The 15,055-nt window shown below is 45.5% G+C and overlaps 1 protein-coding gene across 1 annotated transcript; it reads right to left on the bottom strand.

The window, feature by feature from the left end:
• Positions 1 to 17: 17 nt before the first annotated feature.
• Positions 18 to 14,809, bottom strand: LOC137108488 (transcription initiation factor TFIID subunit 4-like). Its single transcript, XM_067493145.1, has 15 exons — positions 13,499 to 14,809; positions 11,454 to 11,617; positions 11,099 to 11,182; positions 10,565 to 10,750; positions 9,723 to 9,845; positions 9,552 to 9,641; positions 8,460 to 8,642; positions 7,754 to 7,832; positions 7,511 to 7,616; positions 6,686 to 6,855; positions 6,297 to 6,427; positions 5,834 to 5,959; positions 5,561 to 5,617; positions 4,962 to 5,084; positions 18 to 3,276 (listed from the first exon to the last, which is right to left on the bottom strand). Exons 1-15 carry the CDS (start codon positions 14,655 to 14,657, stop codon positions 3,115 to 3,117), a joined length of 2,943 nt encoding a protein of 980 aa, XP_067349246.1. The 5' UTR covers positions 14,658 to 14,809; the 3' UTR covers positions 18 to 3,114.
• Positions 14,810 to 15,055: the final 246 nt, after the last annotated feature.

Raw genomic sequence — 15,055 nt, 5'->3', positions numbered from 1 at the left:
CCACGTGACCTCAGATGTGCTGCTGTATCACTTTATTTTATTTTTTAGCAAAGGTACAAACAACTGTAAAATTGCATTGCCTGAAATGCATCAGGGTTGAATACAGAATGTAGGAAATATAAATAGTCGCAAAAATTGTGTCCTTCCAACAGATGAGACATGACCTGGGTTCTGAGGACCCAGACCGACTGAATATACAGTACGTACACCACAGCTTCAGTTAGCAGGTCGAGCTAAATACTATACAAACCAAATGCCCAATACAAGGGAGAAAAAATATTTAAAGCATTAAAAACCTTCCATGGACACATCGTTCCCAAACTAATCATCTTAAAACCTTTTAACAGCAAACTGCATTTCAACTAGTGACAAATTTATATTCACCAGTACAAGGTTGGTGTCTTCAGACGAGCTAAAAGTGAAACAACAAGTGATGAAGATGAGGAGGAAGAAGTGCAGGAATGTTTGCTCTGAAGCCTTCTGTGTGTGAGCGTCCATGAACGTAGCCTGAGTGAATGGACTGTCTGCAGGAGAACCAGCTCCCCGTGATGAGCAACTAAACGGTCCTAAAGTGAGTGAGTGAGTTGTGTTTGAGGAGCAGCTCAACATGCAGGCAAACCCCCATCTGTGCAGTAAATATGAAGCTACAGCAGCAGTTAATGCAAAGACTGGAACCTTAATGAAGAGCAGGCTTAAAAGGAGCTAATCCAGCTAGCTGCAGCTCTACAGGTCTCTGATTCCTCCGTTCAGTGAGGAATGAAAACGAGAATTTATCGGTTTCTGGAGGTTTTGTGTTAAAACAGGAGGAGTCTGGTGTTCTGGATCAGAATGTGTCTGAAAACAAGACCCTGAGCTGTCCTCATGAAGTCCTTCAAACTTTACAGGTGGGGGGGGGACAGATAAATTAGAGTGAAATAAACAAATCTCTTACGAGATGTTGGTCGGTTGGTTAAAAAAAAAAAATAAAAAAATTCAGCTCACCTGGACAAAATTAATGTGTGTAAGTATTAATGTTTATCCCATGTCAGGGGTGAAAAATGCCAACAAGAGAGTGATAATTTTTCCATGTGGATTATTGCACAAACTAAGCTCCATAATAAACTGATTGTTATACGTCTGTTTAGCAACATAATCTTCACAGATTAAAGCAGCTAAATACCAGGAGTAAAAATCTGTTGTTAGATTATCAGTAAACTATCAGTCACATGATCGCAGCATCACCAACACTAAACTTTCAAGCTGTAATCAGATGTAGCGCGATAACTTCTACAGAAAGCTTTCTGATCTAATGACTATGTCCGCTGCACAAGGCTCTACACAGGGATTAGAGAGTAGACGAGTCTTCTAAGGTTCTGACAACTGCTGTAGCCTCATTCAGCCGCTTTTTAGTTTTTAAAGATACGTTAAAGCTCAACAACAGAGTGGGTTTCTCCTGATACATTTTTCAGATCGTTGAACAAAACGTGGAAACCTAATTTTACGGACTTGCTGCAAGGCCTTTACGATGGCAGCAGTTAGAAGGGACACACTCTGACCCACAACACCATCCGGTTTGTTACCACAACATGTAACCTCCATAAAACTACACAAATAGTTTATACTTCTGAGCTGCTGCCAGGCACTTCAACCGGTTTTCATTCTTTATGCAAAGCTAACAGGCTGCTGCAGGCAGTTTGATATTTACTGAGAGCAAAAAGCAGTTTACCTTAATGTTCAAATGCTCCTTTAACCATTCAAGTCTGTCGAGTGTCACCATTTTCTGCACAATTATACCATAAACCCACACTGTCTCCACACACACAAACATTAAAACACAATAAAACACACACACACACACACACACACACACACACACACACACACACACGCACACACACACACACACACACGCACCTGTCTTCACAAAACTCGCTGTACGTTCCTCAACAATGAGAGGCTGAATAAAACCGATGGTTCTGCTCCAGCCTGCGTGGGGAGCTGTGAGCGCGGCATCCTAGGCGGGACAGAACGTCTACATGCAGGTTGGGATGAGATGGAAAGGCACCTGTGCAGGTACACCTCACAGAAACTGATCCCAGTTTTAGAGCTGCACATTACTCTGTTCAGCACCAGGGGTTTTACACCTCAGTGTTCCCAAATGATGGGCAACAAACTGAAGAATGAAACAGATGATGCGTCTAGTTCTGCGTCTCTGATTGTGGTACATTTGGTTGAAGTGAGAGTGACAGTGTGAAGCCTGGTCACACCACAGCTTAAACCTCATTTAAACTCATTATAGTGGGTCTGGTTGACATCTGGGTGAATTTTGACCTGCGAATCTGCTCCACTGACCAAAGACAAACGGTCCAGACAAAACAGGAAGCTGTCGCAGCTTCATATCTTTGTCACTATCCAGTTATATTGTAGCTCCTCTGTTAGTGGAGAGCTGCAGCTGTTTCCTGCTACCTGCAAATTAATAATACTAAACTTCCCTCTGCCTTCACTTTATTAACATCGGCCTCTGATCAGAAGCCAGATGACATCATCTGGAAGTTTTTTAGCAAAAAGTAGAGACTTTTAGAGAAGCTGCTGCTCCACACTAGCAATGAACTGTCTCTACTCTGTCATTCTGTAACCTCAGTTATTTTAGTTGTCAGTAGTGTAGACCTCTGTTGTTGTCCACAAATGTAAAAACACATCAGCCACACACTGCTTCAGTGGCTGACAAGTTTCTTCTTCACAATAAAACTATTTTTAAAACATAGCTCCAATTACTGAGAACCGGCAGTCATTGTAATGTCCTAATGTTCTGTGTAACACGCTGAAGTCTTTTATTCCTGTAACAGCAGAAGACGCTGTAAGAAGTCATGTTGGTTGCATTTGGAGCTGCTCTTATTAAAATACTCAGTTTTTGGACAACAACAAAGGTCAACATCTTAGCAGTGCAAAAACTGATTAGATGTGTGATGTGACCAGGCTGTGAGAGGAGGAGCAGAAATGTAATGTGCAGTCAAAAAACATCCTTCTCAGAACCATGTGTAAAACTACAGGCGAGAGTCCAAAAGGTGCTGCAGGGACTGAGGAAGGAACAGTGACTGTGAAACACCTGTGGAGTCCAGTCTGTAACCCCCCCCCTCACTTCAGCAGAGCCTTGTAGAGCATCAGAGAGTGAGCCGTGGTCCGGTCCTGCTCCAGACAGAAGATGAAGTCCCTGAGGTTTACTCGTGTTATCCGCTGACGGGGCTGCTGGCGGGAGGAAGTCACTGCAGATGAGCCCGCCCCCAACCCTGAAGCCATCTGAGTGGGAAACAGAGCAGGGTTAGACCAGGTGTGTGGGTGAGGGGGTCAACCAGCTACATTTAGGATCCTTCTGTCAGAGATATTTTTATTTTTATTTTTTCCACGGTGTAGTTTGTCTGCTGTTGCTGTTATTGTGTCTCTGCTGTGGAACACGGAACCTGAACAAGTGAGGTCTCCCACACTGGTTGACTCACACACTGAGTCCAGACCTGCAGGATCACAACACGCCTTCATGTGGAAGGCGTGTGTGCAGCCTGAGGAAGGTAACACCCGGCCCTGCAGCTCTGTCACAGGAGCTGCTTCAACAAGTCTCTGTCCCCTGCAGCACAGCACTAACACCCAGTCAAAGCGTCTCTTCCCATGCTGCTCTCATGTCCCCAGGCCAGTTCAATTCTGACCCCGGTGTGGAGACAAAACAGCACCATTCAGAGGCTTACCTGATGGTGAATCAAGAATAAAATCTGCAGATACATCAGAGTTAGTCTGCTCTAGTCTTGTGTGTGTGTGTGGATCAGAATAAACCGGCTCTTACAAGAACTGTAAACTACCCTTTTTGGTTTTGTCTTCTGTCAGAGGGAGATATTGAGCTTTTAATCCAACCTGCTCTCTCTCTATTCCTCCCTCTCCTCACCTGTTAAGCAGGTAACTTTTCAGCAGCAGCAGAGCCCAGAGGCACAGCTGACAGAGGAGGAAAGGAATGAAGCTCCAGGTCCACACAGGCACACAATCACTGCTTTATGAAGCCACAGGCCTGCAGCCATGTGAACCTCATCCACACATACCCCTACAGGCATGGCCTACAAACACACAAACACACACACACACACACACACACAGAAACTGTTTAGTACAACAGTACTTCTCTGTATCCAGGATCACCCCTGATTTATTCTCTAGTTCTTCTGCTAATGTTATGCCTTCATGGACACGGGGAATGTGGTAAATGTGGAAATCTGGTCCTTGGGCAAGACACTGAACCTGAAGTTGCTCCCAGTGGGACAAGTACCTTGCATGGGAGCCACCGCAATTGGTGTGTGTGTGAATGGGTGAATAAGAAGCAACATTGTAAAGCGCTTTGGATGAAAGCGCTATATAAGCATACATTTACCATTATCATAAATTTCTGTCATGAGAATAAACGATTATTCGACCAGTTTCCTGCGCAGCAGATATGTTGGTTCTTCTCTAAACTCAGGTGACAATTGGCCTGAAACTGTTACAGTGTGTTTTCGTTAGAGGTGGAACAGTTCAGGATCTTAATGTAACAAACATATCAGGAACTACAGGCCTGCACACACAAATCCCAGCTTTCACTGCCTCCTCCCCCATCAGAACCCAACCATGAAATGTCAGACCCCCCCCAATCACTCTGCTGGGGGGCTAGCCCTAGGCAGAATGTGTTTGTGTGTATGTGTGTGGGGGGGTGGACTGAGGGTTGGGTGAGCATGAGGCATGAAACCCCCAGGACCAACACCCCCTCCCCTCTCATCCAGCTCCAAACTCATTTCTGTGGAGCTGAAATCTCCCCTTAGGGTGGGGGGGTTGGGATATCACACCCACAACAAGGCTGCAAGCAAACACTGACCCCCTTCACTTTGGCTGTGTTTATGTGATTACTACTCATTCAGGGTGGGGGGAAGGAAGTGAACTACTGACCCAGTCATCAGTGTGAACCCGCTCACCTCTGTGCCGGCCCCAGCTCCTCCCGGTGAGTCCAACTTGCGTTTCTTGCGGGGGCCGATGGCAGCGAGAGCTGTAAGGTTGGCATCTCGTTGTCTCATCTGAGCCAGCTCCTGCTGCTGCATCTGAGCATACAAACAACATGGGGGGGGAGATATTAGAGGACAGCTCAGAGACAACAGTACTCATGTTTTTTTAGAACTCAAATCTTCTTAAATCCATGAATAACAGTGATTTTTATTAAAAACTAAACAAAGCTTGTTATCAGGGCAAGAAAACAACATATTGTGGTAATGTCACCAACATCCCCCAGGGCTCAGCAAAGTAACTTATGGGTAGTGACCCCTGACCTCTGCTGGTCTAGGGGGGGCTAATACTGGTGTTGATAGAACTGAATAAAAAAAGAAAATGTTTCTCACAGAAATCTTTCTTTTCATTTTCATGTTTGCTTTCGCTTAATTTCTCCTCATGTGGATCAATAAATTTTTTTTCAATTCACTTTGCTGGCTGAAGGCCGTGCGATGGGACCGAGATCAGGGTGAAGTTTAAAGCAAGGGCGTCTTTACCAGGATGCTGTGAAAACTGAACTGTACAAACTCACCTCTTTGGCCTTCTGCTTCAGACGAGCCTGTTCAGGATCCTCTTGTCTGGCTCGACTCTGCAGGTCAAAGACAGTTCAGTCACATTCCTGCTCTTATGTGACAACAGTCAAACAGCACAGAGAAGAACAGACTGATCCACCTCCAAATGTTGTTGTTTTACGTCACAAAAGAATAAATCAGGGTTAATTACTAACGTCCAGAAGAGCAGCAAAACTCGTGAGAGCACAACGTTTCCTGCAGAGGTACACCTGGCTGATTGTTTGTTTCTTTACCTTGGCAGCTTTCAGCAGAATCTCTCTCTCCTGCTCATCTTTTCTCTGCTTCTCTATCCTCTCCAGCTGCTCAAAGAAACGAAGCTGAGATCGAACGTCTGATGTCTGTTCGTAATGTTCTTCAGCCTGATGGAGGAAGTCGAGCACCAACATTAAACTCACACAAACTCATGCTAAATGTTTGCAAATAAAAATACTACTGGGAAAATCTGATGTTTTCAGTCTGATTCCACATTTTGCTCTCTTCTTGGTTTCTGAGGTTTAGCGAGTTAATACCACACAGATCTAAATGACTATAAAGTCACAAAATAACAAAAAACCCAAAATAATTTAAATTAAAGAAAATTATTTTAAAAGAAAAAAAGACATGAAATGACTGAAAAGACAAAAAGCAGCTGCAGAGTCCCTGTGTGACCTGTTTAAAAAACTGTTCTTGGATCAGTAAGAGAGATTCTGTTCTTGCCTTTCCCCCATCTGCGCGGTGCTGAGCCACAGCTGAAACCTTCTCGAGCAGGGAGCGCATTCTGGACTGGGTGGCGTGGGAAATGAGATTGACCACATCCAGCGGGACCTCTGTCACGCCAAGCTTCTTTGCTGAAGGTGGTAAACAACAAGTGTCAATGTGAGAGGAGCAGGACCAACGGTCTGACAAATTCATCTTTCCATGACACAGAATTTTCCTTCCATCTTAACCCTTTGGTCCTTTATGTTACATGATTAAGCGAGACAAACCACAGGTGTGGTCCAGTGTTATTTATACCTGTACGTAAAATAAAACCTTATTTAAATCACTTGTTTGTGTCAATAAAGCTGTGGGGGGCTGTGGGCACAGCCTGGTCCAGGTGAGCGTACCTGTGTCCAGGATGCGGCGGTGCAGCAGACCTGTGGGCAGGAAGGACTCGTCCTTGCAAGAGTGAATCTTTGTGCCCACGAGCTCTGAGCTGGTTGCCAGGATACGGGCATTTTCCTCATTAAGGTTGACACCAGCCATGGACGCCACGTCATTAATGTCATCGTCATCTCTGAGGACAACAGAGACATCAGGAGAGGACAAGAAGGATTTTTGCAGTTTAATGCAGATAAAAAACAAAGAACCTAGGGCAGCAAACCTGCAGGACCAGGCTGCTTTTAGATTTCATCCTGCTCAGTTAAATCACTGAGGCTAAATCCACTGAACCATGATCATGTCTGAACATGATCAACTTTGCTGCATTCGACTGGTGTTCCTAATAAATTGACCACTGAGTGTAAATCAGAGCAGTGTGTGCTGCCCCCCCGTGGTTCAGAGCAAGAACCACAACCTGCAGCAAAGAAAGAGTTGATGTTTGTTGTCATACATATCACAGACTAAATATTGATTTTATTCCTTTTTACCTCCTTTTCATTTTGTTATGGTACCGCCGAGCATGCTGGGACTTCATTAGAGAGACAGTGTAGCAGGTCCATTATGGGTCTAGTCAGAGAGAACTCACCCTTACAGCCACCTCATTTCATTCTCACATTCAAGGCATTTTACAATGATGTGACCGCTTTTTCTACTAAAAATGAAGAACTGTCCACAGTTGTTTTGTTCTCTGATGGTTCTGTCTGAGGTTCTCCTCTAGACTCTCAGCTCTCCTGTTTTCTTTCTCTAATCTATAAATCATTATTTTTTTTCTTAGACAGATGGGACTGTACCTGAATGTCCCACCCCCCGGGTCGCTGAGTTTCTTCTGATTGGTCGAAGCTGCTAGATGAATAGGACTTTTGCCGATGATGGTTGTGGGTGTCCGTATAAACGTGCCTGAGGAAAATGCAGCATTTAGCAGGAACCACTGATATCTGCTGATATGTTGTCTATTGCTTCTGAAGACTTTTACATTAAACGAGGAGGAAGAGGAAAGTCAATGTGAATCCGAGTGTAGAAACACCTGGACTCACCTTGAGGTCTGAGAGTCTGACTGATGACAACAGGTGTACGAGGCTGCACACTCTGCACTCCTGCTCTGCCCACAGCCTGCTGTAGACAGAAGGGTTAAGAACAGGATCAGGCAACAACAGTGTGAACAAAGCAGGATCGGTGTAGACTCTATCCTCCATTTCTGCACTAAGATGTTTAGAATAACTTCAGATAAGAAACTGTGTCTGCAGTGCTGCATCTGTAAATATTCATGCTCTCCGTACGTGGATCAGCCCAGAAAATCTGTTGGTTATTCAAAAGTAACGGTGAGTTTGTTTTAGATCAGATCACACAAATGATTAATCATCAGATCTGTCGACATAGTGAGGATTCGTTGACACTTTATATCTCTATTTTACTGCATCTTTAACTAAGGTAACTTCTTCGTAGCCAGTCTGCTGATCTTAGGACTTGGATCTTAGGATGATTTTAGGCACCATGACCTTTGTCAGCATTAATTATCGTAATACAGCTCAGGTTTGTGAAGAGTAAATTCAGCAGGACGGAGAGTAGGATTTACCTTTAATGTGTCCTGTACTGTAAAGGGAAAACAACAACAACAGTCTACAGCAATGTTCAGTCACCAGCTGAAAGAAGATGACCTGCAGTGACCTGTTAACTACCAACATCCTGTCAACCTGATCATTTCTGTGGAGACATGAGCTGCAGCAACTCTCGCCTCCCTACCAGAGCTGTTGTGCTGCTGAGCGGCGTGTTCAGTCTGACCGAGCTAACGGGCAGCCGGGGTCTGATGGCTGCGGTGGTGATGGAGCCGGGTGCAGCAAGGGCAGGTGCTGAGGTGCTGGGGGCAGGTGTCATCAGAGACTGCTGGCTGCTAAGGAGAGACTGACGCAGGGCGGGGAGGCTTTTCTGTGGAGAGACAACAGCTACGGGTTAAACAGCAAGAAGAGACAGGGGGGTAGATTAGAGGTCCATTTGGGTCTGACCACCAAGACCTGAGCCAGGAACAGTCTAGCTTTACTACTGCAAGAGGAGTTTCTGCAGGTAGAAACTGGACTTTATATTCAGGGCATTTATTTTAGATTTGTTTATGTGTTAAACATTCATTATTCATTATTGGCTCATCAAGCTGCTGCTGCTCGATCAGGCCTAACTACCCTGAGATAGGTCCCCCTCACTTCCTGTTCCTCCAGGTACTTCTAATATAGAAGTACCTGGAGGAACATCTGCTGTATTTGTTGTACTAATGTAAATGATCTGTTTATATTACTATGAGCAAAAATCTAACCAAATGTAAAAGTTCTGTTTGTGTTGAATTATAATTAAAGAAGTACCTGTGTACTACAGTAATCAGTGCTAGTAGAAGCATTAAGTGTAGTAGTCTAAATAAAAGATTTTTATTTTATTTTTATCCCGTGAGTTCAGGGTTGCCACAGCGGATCATATTGTCCGCATATTGATTTGGCACAGTTTTTTTTTTTTTTTTTTTTTCAAACTACCCTTCCTGACGCATCCATCCCTAATTTCTACCGGGCTTGGGCCGACACTGAACAGCTGGGGATGGGAATGGGCTCTTGGGGGTTCAGTGTCTTGCCCAGGGACACTTTGACATATAGCCATGACCGGGGATAGAACCACTGACCCTGTGGTCCGTGGACTGCCTTACCAATTGAGCTACAGCTGCCCCCAGTAGTCTAAATTGAAGATGTAGGAGTGATATTTGCAGTGTTAGTAATAAGATAAGTAAAAGCAATACTACAATAATACAGTGGACATTAAAGTAGTAGTATTAGCAGTAAAATAGTATAGTAGTAGTACCTTAAGGAAGGGGATGAGGTAGGGCTGAGGGGAAGACTTGAGCTCAGCCTGCAGCCGAGTGGTGAACTCCTCAGGCTCAATCTTTGCATCCTGAGGAAGAAGACATACACAGAGATGTCAAACTCCAGCTATACAAACACACTGCTTACTCCAGTCCAGGGTGGGACTCACCAGCAGGTCCTGCACCAAGGCCTTCACGTTCTTGGAGGTGTCTGGGGAGGGCGAGTTGTGGGATGCCAGCTTGATGAGTGTGGATAGGAAGTTCTTGCATTTCTTCACGTTTTCCTGCATTTCCTGTTGGGACCAACACGTTTGTCAAAAGCAACAATGACTCATTCAGATGTGAATCCTTAGATCTCAGACTATGTCCACATTAGTCTGGAGAATTCAAACCCCGCTGGTTAGGGTTAGGGTTGCGAAGTTTATGAGTGCTTATGCAGCAGAGAATGTGAATTTGCGTCACGCTGTGCTAGCTGTTGGGAGATGGGGGCACCATCTTGTGAGAGGTTACTCAGTGGTTTACTGTTTGTTTGCCTAAGGTAGTTTGAATGGCGCAGTGTTGATGGAGATGGGGTAAAGACAGCCCTCCTCTATGGACATGCTCTGCTGACAAAGTTAGAACACAGATTTTAAATAACAGAAAGGGGATCCACACAAGATGGCGCCTGTGTCCCCTAACAGTTAACCTGGCATGATGAGGCTCTTCTCTACACTAATCATACAAGCTAACAGCCAAACAGCTGCTGAAATGCTGCATTCACTGTGATAAAATCTGCAGGAAAAAATCCTGCTGTGAATAAAAAGTGACTGCAGGTTACATGAGGTCTGTCAGAAAATACACTGCCTCCTTTAGTGGTTTACTGATGGAGGAAACACGTCTTCTGTAAACGCTGAGTGGAGAGTATTTGCATTAATGCCCCCTGTTGCTAGTCTGTGAAATAACATGTTCTTGTGTCGTGTTGCTGGAAGCTGCAGAGGTTCAGTGGAGTGGGACAGAATATGGTTAACTCCACCTGTGACACCATAGTGACTCTGGCGGGGGGTGTGGCTGTTGGCACGGGGGTTGCGCTAGTCACGGGGGTGGGTACCCCGGCAGGCTTCACTGCAGTTGTCCCTCCCGCTGTTATCACCGTTGGGGCATTCTGAGGAGTCGTCATCTTTACCGACACGGCTGTTCCACAAGACGCCACCGTGATGTTCTTTGGGAAATAACAGCAGCATTAATAATCACCAATAATCATTTATTAATTAGTAGTGTGACCAGGGTTTACTTCAGTTTACTAGTTTATTACCAAATAGAAATCATAATTTCTTCTGTTAGTGAAAATTAATTAAACCTGCAAAAAGTAATTCTTGCTGATACACAGTAACATGGTCATCCCACAGGAGACTGAAGCAGGTGATAAATGGACTGTAAAAAAGAATCCAGGCTAAAGAAGTTCTGTAGAACTGCATGGAGATAATCATGATGAGTGGCTCCTGAGGACAAGTTCTAAAAGACTGAAGAGGAGTTTTCTGTGTGGAAACAGCAAAGGCAGGAAACTCACCTGTACAGTGGTGGTGGAGGGAGACTGGACCATTCGGGTCTGAGTGGGGGAGGCCAGGCGAACAGTCTGAGGGGTACCAGGAGCCTGCAGGCAACAAAGGGGGAAAACAGACCACAAGATGAGACTTCACGTACCTGTCCTGTCCACCCAGACGATGTCATCAAGTTTGATAACTGTCTTCGGTTTTATGGACTCAGGCTGCAACTAAAGAGGATTTTTATTCCTCCAATGATTGTTTTTCCCACAGAAACATTTCATAATAACATTGCTGCCTCCATCAGGGCACAATATGACTTCTGTGACTTCTTAAAAACTGTGTTTTAAGGACCTACAGAGACCTCAAAACCAGACCTACCGTGGCAGCGGTGCTGACCCGGATGGTGGCTCCAGCCGTGGGCGTTCCTGGTCTCTGGGCGACTACTGTTTGGCCTTGTTGCTGCATCTTAGCCTGGGCCTGGGCCAGGACCTGCTGGGGGACCATCACCAGCTGGCCCGTCTCTGTCCGCACCAGAACCATCCCTGGAGGTGAATGAAACATGGGTCAGTACTGTGGGGCTGAAACTACAGATAGTAACTATCTGATAACTACAGAGAGAAATTAGGTTCAGACATCACTGATTATCTTGTACTTTATAAACTGCTTCATAAAGCCACGTCCAGCATCAGGAAATAGTCTGAATCGGCTTGCGCCAACTTTTCTTTACCTTAGAAACACTTTTTTAATTTAGCCTCCCATGTTGGCTTCAAAGAGGGTCCACATGGACAACTCTGCCTCAGTACTGTACATTTTATACAGGACACTGAGAAGGCAGGTTGGTGTAATAACAGTTATGACTTATGTTGCTCAGTGCTCAGTTGATTTTTTAAGAACTTTTTGGCATCTGATTTGTTTTGTTTTTGTCTTTATGAACCTTAAAAGTTAAGAGTCCATGGATTTTTTTTTTATCTCTGTTATTGTAAAGAAAAGTTATAAGCAACAATCAAACAAACTGGCTGTTTCTGCTCAGCTCAAAGACTGTGGTCACTGCAGTAATACTGTAACATAAGACAATGGAGTTTAGCTTGACATTGTCCAGCTCTACATCTGTGAATCCAGAATCTGATGGTAGCTTGTTGCCCACCACACTAAAACAATATCAGCTTACAGGATTCTCCATTATGGCAATGTGGGCTCTTTTTTAGACTTTACTGCACCAACTTACCTTTACTAATATCTGAATTTATAATGCTGCACTTTTTTAAAGCTGAAACAGGTGATGAAACGTTGCTGCTTCTCTGGCTCCTTGTCCCCAAAGACATAGACCCCATAGTTTTTCTAGTGTAGATATTTGTCCCACAGTGCAGCAGCAGCTTCTAACCAGCTTCACAATTCACAGATGTTAAAGTGAGTCTACACCGTCTGTTTGTAGCTTTTGATGTCAAAGACAAAAGTATGAAGGGAATTTGCGGCCTGATCTTTTTAAGTTCTGTTTGGCTGTTGTTACTTTCAGGAGGGTTGCAGATAAAGAACCTCTTTTAGCCAAATGTGACTCGTTCTGATGTTAATGAAGAATTAAATATGTTGTAAAACTTTTGGTACTAAATTTCAAATCATATGTTGTTGTCTCTGCATCAGCATCAGACCAAAAAATTAAATCCCAAAATGTGATTTAAAGTTAGGTCCCGCTGCTCTGGATGATCCAGGATCCTTAAGGACTCTAAACATTGGGGTAAAAAAAATATAAAGTCTGCTGCAACATAAATATGATTTTTACTTCTTTTTCTTGTTTGTCCTTTATAAATAAACATCTCAACTGGGAAATACATGTGTACTGTATTTATACACCACGAACCAAAGTTTGAAGTGCAACCAGTAAGATTAGTAAGGAGCAACAAGAATGATCCAGCTTCTCAGATCAGGAGAACTCCAGAATATTGCAGCGCTACAGCTGATGCTTAAGTTCACCATGGATTAAGTCGATAATCATTAATCAAAAACACCATATCAGTACTTCACAGAACCAGATGTGTCAGCTTTAAAAAAAGCCTAAATGACTCAAAAGACTCTGTTCATTCTGATGTGGGATGGAGAAAACTGACCCTGGGAAGCTGGAACATAAGAATATTTGGTACTTTCTCTTTTTTAAAATTGACGATTTGCCAAAGTGGCAGAATTTTTTTCTGGATTCGGTGTTTTAGCTGTAAAAGCTAGATTGTTGCAGCAGGCGGAAGAGATTTTATCTTTGGGTGCTTTGTGTCATCTGATTGGGGGTCTCAGGACACAGGGTGTCATTGTACACACTGTAAAGACCCTTGAGACAAATGTTTGATTGAGCTGGGTCTGGACCTATTGTGGGTTCTGGATCATCCTTCAGAGCAGCAGGATGTGTTGTTGACGCCCAGGTGAACAGGTTTTCTCACCAGGAGGCATCGTAAACCCAGGGGGCAGCTGGATGGTGGTCTGCTGTTGGGGCCGGACGGCTAGCGGAGGCTGAGGAGCAGCTGGCCGGGTTGGGGTTGCAACCAGCCCAGGTCTCTGTTGCTGGATTGAGGTGGCCATCACAGGAGTCCCCGGAGGCCTGACCACAGCCACTGTGGGCTGAGCCACCCCGTTCACTGCCGGCTTCACTCCGGCAGCAGCTAGGGGGACGGTAGCCGAACTGGTCCCAGTCTGAGTCTGGTTGATGGAGGACTGTGCTGCAGCTGGAGTGGGGGGGGTGCTGGTCAGGATGACTGAGCTCCCAGAGACCGGCAGGCTGGGCACCAGCATCTTAGTGTGTATCAGAGGATTGCTGTGGTTCACGACCTGAGAGGTGGAGGCTGATGGGGAGGGGGCGCCCTGGGGCCCCGGCGGGCCAACTTTGGGATCCACCCCGTTCTGGGCGACGCTGACCCCCGGGCTGGGGTGTCTCTGCAGGGCTACGGCGGTGGACGCCGCCGCAGCCTGAGGTACCGGGAAAGCAGGCTGTGAAGCCACAGGAGGGAGGATTGCAGAGCCCCCCGGACTGACAGTACTTATGACCGTGCCGGACCCAGCGGGCGAGTTCACCAACTTCACGGCTCCGCCGTTCAAACTTTGCAATCCGGGAGAAACGGTCCTGAGAGCCTCCGCCGGCGGGACCACGGTGCTGGGAGCCGCGCTCGGACCCAGGACAGGCGCCCGGTGGAAGCTAGCAGCGGCGGGCTGAGTGGGCAAAGTTACGGGTCCCGATCCCGAAGGAGATGCTCCAACTATTTGCAGACCGGCTCCGGAGGCGATCACGGCCCCGGCAGCGACAGGCGAGGTAGAGGCGGATAGGGTTTTACCGGAGAGCTGCTCATTAGCGCCCGACTCCTGGGTTAACCCCGCGGTTGGATGCCCTTGTTGCGGCTGCTCCGAAGACCCCACTTGATCGCGCACTTTCCCTGAGAACTGCCCCGCAGCGGTCAGTGCTGTCTCCCTTTTCCCTTCGGAATATGAAGCAGCGGGAGACTTTCGGTCGCCCAGTTGTGACTCCAGAGAACCAACCAAGTCGCTAACCGCTTTCTCATCCACCTCATTGAAGAGCATGTCCTCCAGTGGGTCGGAGGCTCCCGCCATCTTTGATGCTCGACCGTTGTACAAATCGTATCTTAGAATGTACGCATGCGCCGAGGATCCGGCAGCTTTTAGAGCATAGCAACAGAACACATAGATTTTCTACGGTACCAAAACAAGGACGTATCAAAAATACTCTTACCAAAATACTCTATCTCATAAAATTACTATATTACGAGTAAAAGGTACAGGATTCTGCTTGCACAGTTCTACTTTAGCACAAAAGTATTAGCAGTATGCGATGTTAAGTAAGTATCATCAGAAGAAATCAAGTTTCTCTCTGAACAATTTCTTAAACTGTCTTTACCACACTGGCGACTGGTTTAAGCATCTGTTAATAAAGAGAACATTACTATTTTCGAGCTGCAAATCACATTCCAAAGGGTTTACATTTTACACAG

This window comes from Channa argus, chromosome 23 (genome assembly GCF_033026475.1).
Source record: "Channa argus isolate prfri chromosome 23, Channa argus male v1.0, whole genome shotgun sequence".
In the NCBI taxonomy this organism is placed as follows: Eukaryota; Metazoa; Chordata; class Actinopteri; order Anabantiformes; family Channidae; genus Channa; species Channa argus.
Note: the sequence above shows the minus strand (reverse complement) of the source record. Positions and strands in the feature narration are given on the sequence as shown.